Source organism: Microchirus variegatus (assembly GCF_963457635.1).
Source record: "Microchirus variegatus genome assembly, chromosome: 12".
NCBI classification, from domain to species: domain Eukaryota; kingdom Metazoa; phylum Chordata; class Actinopteri; order Pleuronectiformes; family Soleidae; genus Microchirus; species Microchirus variegatus.
The window spans coordinates 25,887,120-25,901,490 of NC_139813.1; the positions used below are offsets into that span (position 1 = coordinate 25,887,120).

The 14,371-nt window shown below is 40.2% G+C and overlaps 1 protein-coding gene across 1 annotated transcript in view; it reads right to left on the bottom strand.

Moving 5' to 3' along the window:
- The window catches only part of msraa (methionine sulfoxide reductase Aa), a 37,949-nt gene that overhangs the window by 7,891 nt on the left and 15,687 nt on the right, over positions 1-14,371 (bottom strand). The window contains exons 2-5 of the mRNA XM_083898840.1: positions 12,708-12,776; positions 11,866-11,985; positions 7,368-7,472; positions 4,620-4,726 (exon numbers count right to left, since the gene is read on the bottom strand). Of these exons, the coding sequence (XP_083754966.1) occupies positions 4,620-4,726; positions 7,368-7,472; positions 11,866-11,985; positions 12,708-12,776 (401 nt within the window). The remainder of the gene's footprint in view (positions 1-4,619; positions 4,727-7,367; positions 7,473-11,865; positions 11,986-12,707; positions 12,777-14,371) is intronic.

The window sequence follows — 14,371 nt, forward strand, 5'->3', positions numbered from 1 at the left end:
TGGTTCCTCAGAAATACTGTTTTTATAGGGATGGGACTCGCCAAGATACGATAATATAACGATATTTAAGTCACAATACGGTATTATCACGATATTACAAAAATACTATTTGGGAAATCATATATTGCGATATACTATAGTGAGCACTTGGCACCATCTAGTGGAAGGAAACATCAATTTATGTATTTTTTTTCAATCCACAAAAACTCAAATGTTTATTTGTAACAATAATACGCTGAAAAAAATCTCTAAATATCGCGATATTTCACTGTATCGACCTTTTTTACTACAGAAGAGACTTAACGACCTCTGTAGTAAAGTTACATAAACGCGTCTCTTTTAGCGATATCTCTGTCGCATTTCCCTCGATATCTCGTACATTTGTTATCCGAACAACGTCAAATTGGGTACCGCCAACACCGGTGACCTCGGAAAGTCACTTGCCGAATTTGAAGCCTGTCGAGCAAAGTGTTGGACAGTTACGCAATCGTGAAACAGACGTTTCTTACGTTTAAAAAGACGGATATTCGGTTACAGAATCTGACCACGTCTCAGGCTAGCCACTGTTAGCAATACAGCGTAGCAACACGTCCACAAATAAAGAATTTAGTAGTACGACTGAAGCGCAGGGTTGGAACGTACCAAGAGTCCCTGGAATTGGAGCAGAAGAAACAGATCGAGCAAACGTGACGAAACGACAGAAGGAACGTGACTTTCGGGAGGTTTTTGAACAAACAACAACAACAATAACAACACGGACTCCGCCCGAGATTATTCAGGAGCCTGAAGTCATTTGTGTTTTAACGGCGGCACCGTATCGTTCTGGCAGGAAGGGAGTGGAACATCGACAAGAGGATCCTCGGGGACGTTGAATCGTTTTCTAACCACCGCCATCAAGGAGACGCACAAGAATGTGGTTCGTCTTATCCGGAGATTAAAAAAAGTCGCAAATGAACCTCTGTCTCGACGTTCTGATTCCATCCTGATCCGGTAACGATATATAGACGGATTTAAAGGTTTTAAAGGTTTTAAAGGGTTTAAAGGTGGAAACAAGACAGGGAAAAATGTCCTCATCGATAGAAGAGGAAGTCAGACCATATACAAAGTTAAGAACATGAAGAAACGAGCCAAAATATAACGTGGACAAACCCGGAAGAGTCGCTGTGTGTGTGTGTGTGTGTGTGCGTGTGTTAGTTTTGCAACTAAAGCGATTTTGGTGGAGGACAGATTTAAGGCCCAGATGGTTTGGCATGGAGTGTGTTTGTTATAGGCCAACTGCTCACACACACACACACACACACACACAGATGGGAGAGGGTGGGGGAGGCAATCTGGTGAGAAAAAAAAAAAAAAAAAAAACGACGGAGGAAACAAAACCTGGAGAGATTTCGATGATGAAGAGAGAGCTGTGACGGATTGAAGAATCAAATCTACTGCTCGCACTTTAAAGACAGATAGAAATTGTTCTCGAGCATCTGTCAATCTGACAACACACACACACACACACACACACACATTCTTGTACTTGCTGCATACTGAGGACCAGCATTTCCACTTTATAAATCAACACAATTACAAATATCTACTTCATGAATGACATCTACAAAGAACTACTGGTTGCAGTACCATAAAATGTCTGCAGGTGGAGCCCCAGAGCAAAAAGGGCTGGAAAACTTTTTCGATTTTATTTTATTTTTTACATTTTTGGTCCAACATTTTACAAAAACGTCATACTATATACTATGTTGACCAAAATTTTAAAAAGAATTTGCAAAAAAATTTTGGTCCAAAATTTGACAAAAACGTCATACTATACTATGTCTTCCAAAATTTGAAAAAAAAAATTGACCCAAATTTTGAAAAAAAAATTGACAAAATTTTTGGTCTGAAATTTGACAAAAACGTCATTCTATACTATGTCGTCCAAAATTTGAAAAAAAAAAAATTACCCAAAATTTTTGGTCCAAAATTTGAAAAAAAAAAATTGGTCCAAAATTCGAAAAAAAAAATTTGGTCCAAAATTTGAAAAAAAAAATTTGGTCCAAAATTTGAAAAAAAAATTATGGTCCAAAATTTGAGAAAAAGTTGTCCAAAATTAAAATTTTTGATAAATTGAGTATAGCATGTTATAGCAATCTAAGGAAGTGATTTCAATGAAAACAAAGTGAGGACCGGCCAAAATGTCCTCACTCCATAAAAATTACCTCACTTTGTTGGTTTAAAACCCTCACTGGTCCTCAGTATGCTGCAAGTTCAAGAACACACACACACACACACACACACACACACAGAGCTGTGTCCACAGGCCTCTGCGGTAAAAACAAATAACCCTTTTCTTTAAGCATCTGTAGCCGTAATTTGCTCCTCTCTCTCTCTCAAAGGCATAGAAACTCATTTACGGTTAATAATCCTAAAATAGCTGCAGACGAACAGCAACGTAAACACTGTGATAATGGAGCCACTACATTTACTGTAAGTCACGTTTCCTCTGAGGAGGAGGAGGAAAGTGCACACACACACACACTTTAAATTAGAAAACTAGATGTTTGGGTGTTTTTTTTTTTTGCTGATAATAATTGTTGATATAAATTAGTACTCGAGTGCAGGTTCAGCAGAGGACGAGCTCAGGCTTCACGACGATGGCTCGTGAAACGGTGCTTAATGAAGCCTCCGAGTCACAAGTGATTAAAGTTTAAAATAATAGGAGCCAAAGTTTGGGCTCTGACTCTGACCCACCATGAGAGTTCACCATGAGTTTGCAAGTTTCCTTCTGGTGTCTCCACTTCCACATTTCCCTTGAAACACCAATTACTAACGAGTGGGGACGGGAAATTCCATCAATTAAGTTGAAAAGGGGTTAGCATCGAGTGAATTATTCCAGACAAAGTTGGACTTTTTGATTCATATAAATTCTTATTCAGAAGATCAAATATCCATCCATAAAATATACAAATCTGCACAAATCTCATGAGACAATGCAAATCATGCGACACTTGACCGTGATAGTCTCGCGACCTACCGATCTATCTATTTATTTACCTATCGACCTACAATTCTACCTACCTGTGAATGTACTGGACCAACCTACCTACCTTTCTTATCACCTATCTACCCAGCTAGCTACATTCCTACCTATCTTTAGACCTAACCAAGTTACCTATCTATTTATTTACTTACCTACCTCCCTACCAAGCCAGCTACCTACCTTTTGACCTACCTACCTACCTAGATCCCTCCCTACCTACCTAGCCAGCTACCAACCTTTTGTCCTATCTAACTACTTACCTATCTTTTGACCTACCTACCTAGCTACATTCCTGCCTATCTTTTGACCTACCTAGTTCCCCATCTACCTACCTACCTACCTACCTACCTAGCTCCCTCCCTACCTACCTAGCCAGTTACCAACCTTTTATCCCATCTACCTACCTACCTTTTGACCTACCTACCTAGCTACATTCCTGCCTATTTTTTGATATACCTAGCTCCCTATCTACCTACCTAGCCAGCTACCAACCTTTTGTCCTATCTACCTACCTACATTTAGACCCTCCTACCTATCCTTTGACCTACCGACCTACCTAGCTACATTCCTAACTATCTTTTGTTCTACCGAGCTACCGAGCTACCTACCAGCCTTTTGTCCTATCTACCTACCTTTTGACCTACCTACCTACCTAGATACATTCCTACCTATCTTTTGACCTACCTAGATCCCTCCCTACCTACCTAGCCAGCTACCAACCTTTTGTCCTATCTACCTACCTTTTGACCTACCTACCTTCCTACCTATCTTTTGACTAACTGAGCTACCTATCTACCTCCCTACCTACCTAGCCAACTACCAACCGTATGTCCTATCTACCTACCTACCTTTTGACCTACCTTTTGACCTACCTCCCTACATAAAGTCCTGACACCTTCAGTAGCATCTGTCAGAAAAACCCTGACTAAAACCCTGACAGTGATCGTTGACCTTTTCCTGTCTGTGAAAAAACTGCAGTAATGTTTTACAACTGTGTTTCTAACCAAGAAAAAAAGCACTTGAACCCAGGGATCGGGGGAGGGTTTTTTTTTTTTGGTCCGAGCGACGAATCCCGCTGAGAGGAAACCGAGAGAGAGAGAGAGAGAGAGAGAGAGAGAGAGAGAGAGAGAGAGAGAGAGAGAGAGAGAGAGAGAGAGAGAGAGAGAGAGAGAGATTTCGCTGACAAGAGGCATAAACGTAGAGAGAGAGAACAAAACACAGCAGACTCCACCAGAATAGAGCAGGAAAGAATAAGAGTCCAACACAGTAACCTCTTCCTCGTCAGTTTCCATGGCAACAAGCCCTGTTGGTGGGATGGTGATGCAGAAGTCTCAGCAGGAGAGAGAGAGAGGGTGTGTGTGTGTGTGTGTGTGTGTGTACAGTAGATGGTGAAAAATGTTCCTTTCACACAAAGACAAATCCATTTCATCTGCTGCTGCCATTAAAATTAAAAGTGCTTTTCATACAGAGGGTGAGGGTTGAGACAGCAGAGGGGGATGCTGGGAAATGTAGTCAGAGAAGAAAACAAAACGTGGACAATGAGGACAGAGAGAGCGCGTGGACATTTGTCAAAGACAAAAGACAACACGCGTACCTTCTGGAATTCATCTTTGGAGGCCAGCGCTTCGTCCAGCTGCTGCTTTGTGAGCGCGTAGACGACCGAGCGGTAACTCGTCCCGATGTCGTTCCCCTGACGCATCCCTGCACACACACAAACACGACGGAAAAGAGGCGTTAAGTCATTTAAAGCTCATTAAAGCAGGAATTACTCACTTTGAGCAAAACAAAAAGTATCTCGGAATGACTTGAAATTTACCTTCATAATAGTCGGCATCGCCCTGAACAAGGATGTGTTGAAAATATTTGAAAACCTCTTAAGGAATAATTTTAATGAATTTTTGAAAATCAGGAAATGATCCGTTTGCCCTGATGCACTTTGACAGTGAGCTGACTTTCTCCAAAAAAACAAAAAGTATCTCAGAATGACTTGAAATTTACCATCATAATAGTCGGCATCTCCCTGAACAAGGATGTGTTGAAAATATTTGAAAACCTCTTAAGGAATAATTTTAATGAATTTTTGAATATCAGGAAATGACCCATTTGCCCTGATGCACTTTGACAGTGAGCTGACTTTCTTCTTGAAAACAAAAAGTATCTCGGAATTACTTGAAATTTACCATCATAATAGTCGGCATCGCCCTGAACAAGGATCCGTTGAAAATATTTGCAAATCTCTTAAGGAATAATTTTAATGAATTTTTGAAATTCAGGAAATTATCCATTTTGACAGTGAGCTGACTTTCTTTTTGAAAACAAAAAGTATCTCAGAAAGACTTGAAATTAACCATCATAATAGTCGGCATCGCCCTGAACAAGGATCCGTTGAAATTATTTGCAAATCTCTTAAGTAATAATTTTGATGAATTTTTGAAATTCAGGAAATTATTAATTTCCCTGATGCACTTTGACAGTGAGCTGACTTTCTTCAAAAAAACAAAAAGTATCTCGGAATTACTTGAAATTTACCATCATAATAGTCAGCATCGTCCTGAACAAGGATCTGTTGAAAATATTTGCAAACCTCTTAAGGAATAATTTTGATGAATTTTTGAAATTCAGGAAATTTAATTAAATCAGATTGCCTATAGGTTGTGCTGAAAAGAATATAAGACGCTCTATATGTGTCTCTAGGATGACAGAGAAACAATCTAAAGTAGATTTAGTCGACTAAAATATGATTGAAACACCATTTAGTTTCAGTCAGACTGAGCGAGTTCACACAAACAAACACAGGTTTGGTGCTTTCATGATTTCACAGAGAGAGAGAAAACATCACATCATCTAAAAACAACAGCTGCCACTTTTTCCAAAAATATGACTCGTCTTTCTTGGCAGAGATGAACTCTCTCGCTCTTCTTTATCTCTGATAATTCTGTCACATATCTTTTCATCGTTCCTGCGTCAGCTTCTTCTTCTGTAGTGTGTGTGTGTGTGTGTGTGTGTGTGTGTGTGTGTGTGTGTGTGTGTGTGTGATCGATAAAAGCACTTTTAAATATTTTGTTGCTGATATATTTTTAACACTCAGAGAACAGAGACGACAGTGAACCATCTTCATGTTCTCAGTCATCACAGACTCTGACTTCCTGTTCTTTTTCATTGTGTGTGCGACACTTTTTTACTTCCCTTTACCATTTACCTGAGCTTGTACTGGAAACCTGAAAAGTTACATGATTTCACCAGAGTTATAACGTAACACAGTAGAAATACTTTGTTAACTGTGCTAAAGTACAAACTTCACGTATCTTTACTTCACTTTATTTATTTGTATTTCTAGCAACTTTTACTTTTACTCCACCACATCTGTGTACTTTTACGCCACTATATTTCCTTAAATAACTGTGTACTTTTAAATAATTGTATACTTTAAAATATTTTTGTACTTTGACTCCACAACATTTCCTTAAATAATTGTGTACTTTTACTCCACTACATTTCTTTAAATAATTGTGTACTTTTAAATAATTGTGTACTTTTACTCCACTATATTTCATTAAACAATAGTGTACTTGTAAATAATTGTGTAATTTTACTCCACTATATTTTGTTAAATATTTGTGTACTGTTAAATATTTATGTACTTTTACTCCACATTTCCTCAAATATGCGTGTACTTCTAAATAATTGTGTACCTTTACTCCACTACATTTCATTAGATAATTGTGTAATTTCAAATAATTGTGTACTTTTACTCCACTCCATTTCCTTAATTGTGTACTTTTACTCCACTACATTTCCTTAATTGTGTACATTTAAATAACTGTGTACCTCTACTCCACTAGATTTCCTTAAATAATTGCGTACTTTTACACCACAACATTTCATTAAATAATTGTGTACTTTTAAATAACTGTGTACTATTACTCCACTAGGTTAAGACTTATTACTGAAGTCATTATTATAAAAAAGTGTCTTTCAGGAAGATACTTGTACTTGTACTCAAGTATCCCTTTAAAGTACTTCATAAAACACTAGATTTGACGACTTGTGTTTATATTTAATTCAATTCCCCAGTGAGAAGCCAGGATGATTTACGACGTCTTAATATTTGTCTTTCTCCTAAATTCTAAATCACTTTTTTTAAAGAGCCACCTCCTCTTTCGCCGTGTCCTTCACTTTAAGGCTGAGAATATTCAAACCTGCACATGTCTGACGTTTATCAGGTTAAACTTTAACTCTTATCATGTTTTATTGTTGTATTCTTTGCACCTTTGTACTTTGTGAAGCTCTCCAGGTAAAATTGGACGTGACCAGTGAACTCTGAGTGTCAGTGAGGCCGTACCTTGAGTCGGGTCGTGGTTTTCCCAGAAGACCTTGAGCAGCTCGGCGTAGCTGATCTTCTCCGGGTGGAAGACGACTCTCACCACCTCAGAGTGGCCGGTTTTTCCTGCGCAACACAACACAACACAACATGTGTGATTGTGTTAAAATCCAATTCAATTCATATTTGTATGCAGAGAAACAACAACAGTTCAAACAATAACAAACACTAAAGGCATCAGGGGAGAAGAAATCCCTGACAGAACCAGACTTGAAAGATGTGCGGCCATCTGCCTAGACAGGTTGTGGTGAAAGGATTTTTTTTTGAAATTCATGAAATGATCCATTTGCCCTGATGCACTTCGACAGTGAGTTGACTTTCTTAAAAAAAAAAAAAAAAGTATCTTGGAATGACTTGAAATTTACCGGAATAATAGTCGGCATCGCTTTGAACAAGGATCAGTTGAAAATATTTGCAAATCTCTTAACGGATAATTTTAATGAATTTTTGAAATTCAGGAAATTATCCATTTGCCCTGATGCACTTTGACAGTGAGCTGACTTTCTTCTAAAAAAAAAAAAGTATCTCGGAATGACTTAAAATTTACCATCATAATAGTCGGCATCGCCCTGAACAAGGATCAGTTGAAAATATTTGCAATTCTCTTAACGGATAATTTTAATGAATTTTTGAAATTCAGGAAATTATTCATTTGCCCTGATGCACTTTGACAGTGAGCTGACTTTCTTCTAAAAAAAAAAAGTATCTTGGAATGACTTGAAATTTACCATCATAATAGTCGGCATCGCCCTGAACAAGGATCAGTTGAAAATATTTGCAAACCTCTTAAGGAATAATTTTAATGAATTTTTGAAATTCGGGAAATTTTCCATTTACCCTGATGCACTTTGACAGTGAGCTGACTTTCTTCTAAAAAAAAAAAAGTATCTCGGAATGACTCAAAATTTACCATCATAATAGTCGGCATCACCCTGAACAAGGATCCGTTGAAAATATTTGCAAATCTCATAAGGGATAATTTAAATGAATTTTTCAAATTCAGGAAATTATCCATTTGCCCTGATGCACTTTGACAGTGAGTTGATTTCTACAAAAAAAAAAAAAGTATCTTGGAATGACTTGAAATTTACCATCATAATAGTCGGCATCGCCCTGAACAAGGATCTGTCGAAAATATTTGCAAACCTCTTAAGGTATAATTTTAATGATTATTTTGAAATTTGACTTTGACTTAAAATTATTCCTCTTAAGGAATAATTTTAATGAATTTTTGAAATTTTGACTTCGTGAGCTGACTTGCTTCAAAAAAACATGAGGCACATTTGCGTTGTGCCTTACGAGGTTGAACAGTATCCACTATAGGAATAAATACGTCCTACGTACACTGCACTAGTATATATAAAAAAAACAAAAAGAACAAAAAAAAGAGGAGGTACAGTGTCCTTGAAAAGCCCTTGTCATTTCAGGGCTAATTTGAATGTGAAGAAATGATGACTGGTGCAGACGGAGCGATAGCAGCTGGTGTTGGTAATGAGCCTGACCCATCACTCTGAACCTCATCTTTCCCCTCTTTCTCTTTCTCGCTCTCTCTCTCTGTCTTATTACTTTTTTAATATCAGGAGTTATGGATTCCTGCCGTAGATATTGGCGAACAGAGACTAAAGCAGCGGTCGATATTAAATTAATGCCTCGCCGCCGCCGCCGCCGCCACCGTGCTGATCTCGCAGGAATAAATTCATCTTGGGCAGAATGAGAAATAAAGCGATGGTTTTTAGAAGCAGAAGAGAAAATAAAAGCGGCAGCAGCAGCAGCAGCAGCAGCAGCAGCAGCAGCAGCAGCAGCAGCAGCAGCAGCAGCAGCAGCAGCGATCTGCTGATCTCTATTAAAGGTTTCATCCTCGACTCGATCGCCGATTGCTGGTGTTTACCGACTGGTTTTTAGCGCTAATTCAACAGCTTCAGAGTCATTGTGTTGGTGAGATCAGGCTGTCTCCACTGCCCCCTAGTGTCTGTGAGCGGAAAAACAGCCTTCACGAGTCCTCAAGAATAATGTCGGGGCATCACGATCACGATAGTGACTCTAATATCGATCCAAACCACGTCATTCTCTTGATATCCTTTCCAAGGTGGAATCGAGGATTTTAACCAAAGAAAACAGTGTTGTGGTTGAAGCCGTGGTAGCAGGCTAGCACGACTGCACGTTAGCTTCATGACACCGTGTTGTAGACAATCGAAATTAAATGAGTTATCGTGACATAAAACCAGTGATCCTGAACTAAAGTAGATCAAGTCTGAAAATTAGCAAACCTATCTACGATAACCCTAACCCAAATCGTGAGTTTAAAATCTAATTTAGAATTCAGAACGACCTACTAGCCCCAAATCGTGATTAGACGCGTCAGATGTCTTGTACCCGTTTCACAATAAAAGCACTCAGGAACTAGGGTTTCTCCTCCGCTTATTTCCAGACTTTTATTGTGAAATATTTGCTTGACCACACTGACGAATCCTGTGAGTACAGACAACCATTTAGTCTCAAACCTCACACTTATTTATTGATTTTTTTCTCCCTCTCCCTCTAGGGGGCGCCACAGCGGCGGATCCCAATGTCCTTCCAGGTGGAGACCTCAGGGGGGGGCGACAGAGGACACGCTGGAGGGATAATATCCACTTGACCCTGGCCCCCTAGTGGCCAGAGAAGATGTTCAGTGTCCTCCAGGACATTTGAGTTTGAGACGCCCCCGATTTAGAGCATTTTTAAGTGTGTTATTCTGAAAATTTTAGTGCTGGTTTAGCGGTTAATGGCGTTAACGTACATTAAAGCACGGCGCGTTTCCATTACGAGTGACAGGAAAAAGACGCGAGTGACGTCACGTTGACGTGCCGCGACACTGGAGTCCAGGCACCGTTTAGAAGTTAGCTCCGTTAGCTCCATTAGCTGCGTTAGCCTCTTTAGCGCCGGTTAGCGCGCCTACAGTCGTTCATTACAGGAAAAGATTAGTGCTTCTGTTTTTAAAGTTTAGCGTTACTTTAGAGACTCATTTTAACTATCGCGAGTCGCGTAAACATGACGTCACGCGCGTCTTTTTCCGGTCAGTCGTCACGGAAACGCGTCGCGGGTTAACGTGCACTAACGTTGACGCCGTTAACACACTAACGTTGACGCCGTTAACGAGCTAACGTTGACGATGTCAACGCGCTAACGTTGACGCCGTCAATGCGCTAACGTTGACGCCGTTAACGCGCTAACGTTGACGCCGTTAACGCGCTAACGTTGACGATGTCAACGCACTAACGTTGACGATGTCAACGCGCTAACGTTGAGGCAGTCAACGCGCTAACGTTGACACCGTTAACGTGCGCTAACGTTGACGCCATTAACGCGCTAACGTTGACGATGTCAACGCGCTAACGTTGACGATGTCAACGCGCTAACGTTGACGATGTCAACGCGCTAACGTTGACGATGTCAACGCGCTAACGTTGACGATGTCAACGCGCTAACGTTGACGATGTCAACGCGCTAACGTTGAGGCAGTCAACGCGCTAACGTTGACACCGTTAACGTGCGCTAACGTTGACGCCGTTAACGCGCTAACGTACGCGCCCAGCACTAGATAATGTTGATGTCGAGTTAACTCCACACTAAAAAGCAGACGATGATGTCATTAAACGGCTGAACGAAGATTTGTGTGGATTTAAAAAGTGTTGGAAACATTTTTGTGCTGATGTCAGAGACCGGTTTGAGCGCGAGCGAGAAACTGAGTCTGAGGTCACGACAAAGTCAAACAGAGACGTCTCTCACGGTGACGTCGTATGGTGAAGTAATGACTTTGGATTTCATTAGAGAGCAGACGAGGCAATCTGTCGCCGTCATATGGTGCAAACACATTAACGCTCTGCCATAAAAAGTCCACCTGACTCTGGTAATATATACATATACATATATATATATATATATATATATATATATATGTATATATATATATACATATATAAAAATATGTATTAATATAGTGATTCTACTCCTTCTTGTTTGTCATCACCACCACTGAGCATTTTTTTTTTTTATTTAACGCCGTCTATTTTTGTTTTTTTTTACCCTTCTACATTTTCACAGTCGCTTCCAATTAAACAGTAAACAGTCGCCTGCTGCTGCCTTCAGCGTGTGTTTGTCGCCGTGCGTCTGCGCGCACAGCACGAGAGAGAGAGACGCTGCTGTCAATGAATCACGCTGAAGTTTCCCAAAGAGTGTTCGACGCCGACTTTTGTTTCTCGCACACACACACACACACACACACACACACACACACACACACACACACACAACACACACACACACACAGAGTGGTCAGGCATCGATAGCGTCCTAATCCATGCCCCTGTATAATAGGACCTGGGGGAAAATGATTCACTACGACTGTTGTGTGGAGTCTTGTTTTCCACAATCTATTGACTCTCTATGTGTGTGTGTGTGAGTGTGTGCGTGTGTGTGTTACCTGTGCACACCTCCCTGTAGGTGGGGTTAGGCGTGAATCCTCCGCAGAATCCCACTTGAGTGGAATAAACCCCTCTTTGGCTCCAAAACTTCTTCTCCACTCCCCAGTAACAGCCCATACCTTTGAGAACAGACAAATAAAACAGAAGACGGGTTGAAAATGACAACGCTACAATAGTATTTGTAAAAAAAAAAATAAAGGAAACAAATTGTGTGCTGATTTTGGATTATTTTTCTCTAATTTCCAGTCGAAATAACTAATTAGCACATTTTATTCTTAAAATTAGCACAATCTATATATTTTTTATATCTAATTTCTCTCTGTTGAGTGTTTATAAAGTAAGTTTCCTGTTTTTAAGTCTGCTAAAATGCTAAATGTTGACTTGGAAGTTTGGAATAAAACCAATTCAACAACAGAAAACATCAGATTTGTGAGATTACTTGTGTTATAACAGATTACGCTCATTTCGATGTGGAAAACCGTCTGATTTTAGCCCCGTAATCTGAATGTAGCTCAGATTAGGGACACAAAAACGTGCAGGAGACTCAGGAGAGTCAGTTTTAAACATTCAGAACATGGACCATGTGCAATACCACCACTGACCACTAGTGTGATACACATAGAGCTGACTTCCTGTCCATTATTGCTCTGCTTTTATGCTCACATTTTACATCCAGGAGCGTTTTTTTGTTTGTTTTTTTTAACGTCACAAAAAATAGAAACAAGACTTTAAAAAAACTTAAATCCTGCCGGGCCAAATAAAACCCTCAGGCAGGCCAAGTTTGGTCCACGGTCCCCACGTTGGGCAGCCCCGGAACAAGTGTGATGTGACTCAAACTTACCAAAGATGGCCATGGCTGTGCCCTCTGGGAAAGGTGGTACAGTCCTGTTACCGTTGACCACATGTTTGTCTGCAGAGACAGAGACGGAGGTTATGAATACACACTCTTTCACTTCATTAAAGACATGTTTAGTTATTCGAACGGCGTCCATTTTGTCAAACCTACGGTGGCCTGTTAGTGCAAAACCTTATTACAAAACACTTTTTACAAATCACCCCAAATAAAACAAAAAACGGCCAATCTTATTTACTGTAGCACCACTTCCTTTCAACCTGGCTTTCAAAATAAGAGCTACTGACCTCGTCTTTTTCACGACTTCTTGTGTCAAACTTTTTTTTTTTTTGCGCCATAACGTTCACGGTCTGAGTTAATTCTATGAAATTAAATAAAAATATATAAAAAAATACATCATAACGAACACATTAATGTGACCTATATAAACACACTTCCTCAGGACGTCCATATAAGGAGTGAGCTCTAAGGGTGAAACTCTCATCTGGGAAGAAACTGCAGATTTCATACAAACACTGCATTTTTTATCAATCTGAACCACAAAAAAACTACAAAACTGAGGACGCACACACACGCACGCACGTGCACACACTCGCACACACGCACACACACACACGGTGACCCACTTAAACAGCAGCAGCTCTGCATAATTCCACAGCAGCTGAATTCTCTCTCTCTGGTTAGCGGACGTGCAGCACCTGGCTGCGCTAACGCGAATTAGCGTGATGACATGCGGCTGCAGGCGTCCTGCGTGTGTGTGTATATGTGTGTGTGTATCTCTGTGAGGACCAACGCGCGTATAAACCAGAGGACGACGGACATTTTTGTCGATCCTCGCAAATTTAAATGGGATTTTTTCAGGTGTTAAAAGCTGGTTTAAGGGTTAGCGTTAGCGTTAGCTTTGAGTTAAGGCATTATAGTCTATACTACACATGTGTTTCTGGTGTTTGTCATGTTGTGGGGACATTGTCTTCCTTATGGTCCCAAAAATGAAAAATATTACACCCCCTTTGTGGGGTGTAATATTTAGACCTTGTGGGGACATTTAGACCTTGTGGGGACATTTAGACCTTGTGAGGACATTTTGACCTTATGGGGGCATTTTGACCTTGTCGGAACATTTCGACCTTATGGGGACATTTAGACCTTATGGGGACATTTTGACCTTATGGGGACATTTTGACCTTGCGGGGACATTTTGACCTTATGGGGACATTTTGACATTGTGGGGACATTTTGACCTTGTGGGGACATTTAGACCTTATGGGGACATTTTGACATTGTGGGGACATTTTGACCTTGTGGGGACATTTTGATCTTGCGGGGGACATTTTGATCTTGCGGGGGACATTTTGACCTTATGGGAACATTGTGTCTGGGCCCCACAACATTACAGGGCTTTTTTTAGGGTTAAGACCAGGTTTTAGGTTAAGGGTTAGTTGTGATGGTTAAGGTTATGGTGAAAGGGTTAGTTAATGACATAAAAACAGGTTTGTGTGTGTGTGTGATCCAGATGTTAGCTTCATCCTCGTCCTCCTTTAACCCGTTCTATTTTATTCTAACTCATCTCCCTCCCCCAAAGCCATCTGCACACACACACACAGGGGTTTGTGCAGCTATCCTTTCAAGGACACTGCACTGACATACATAAC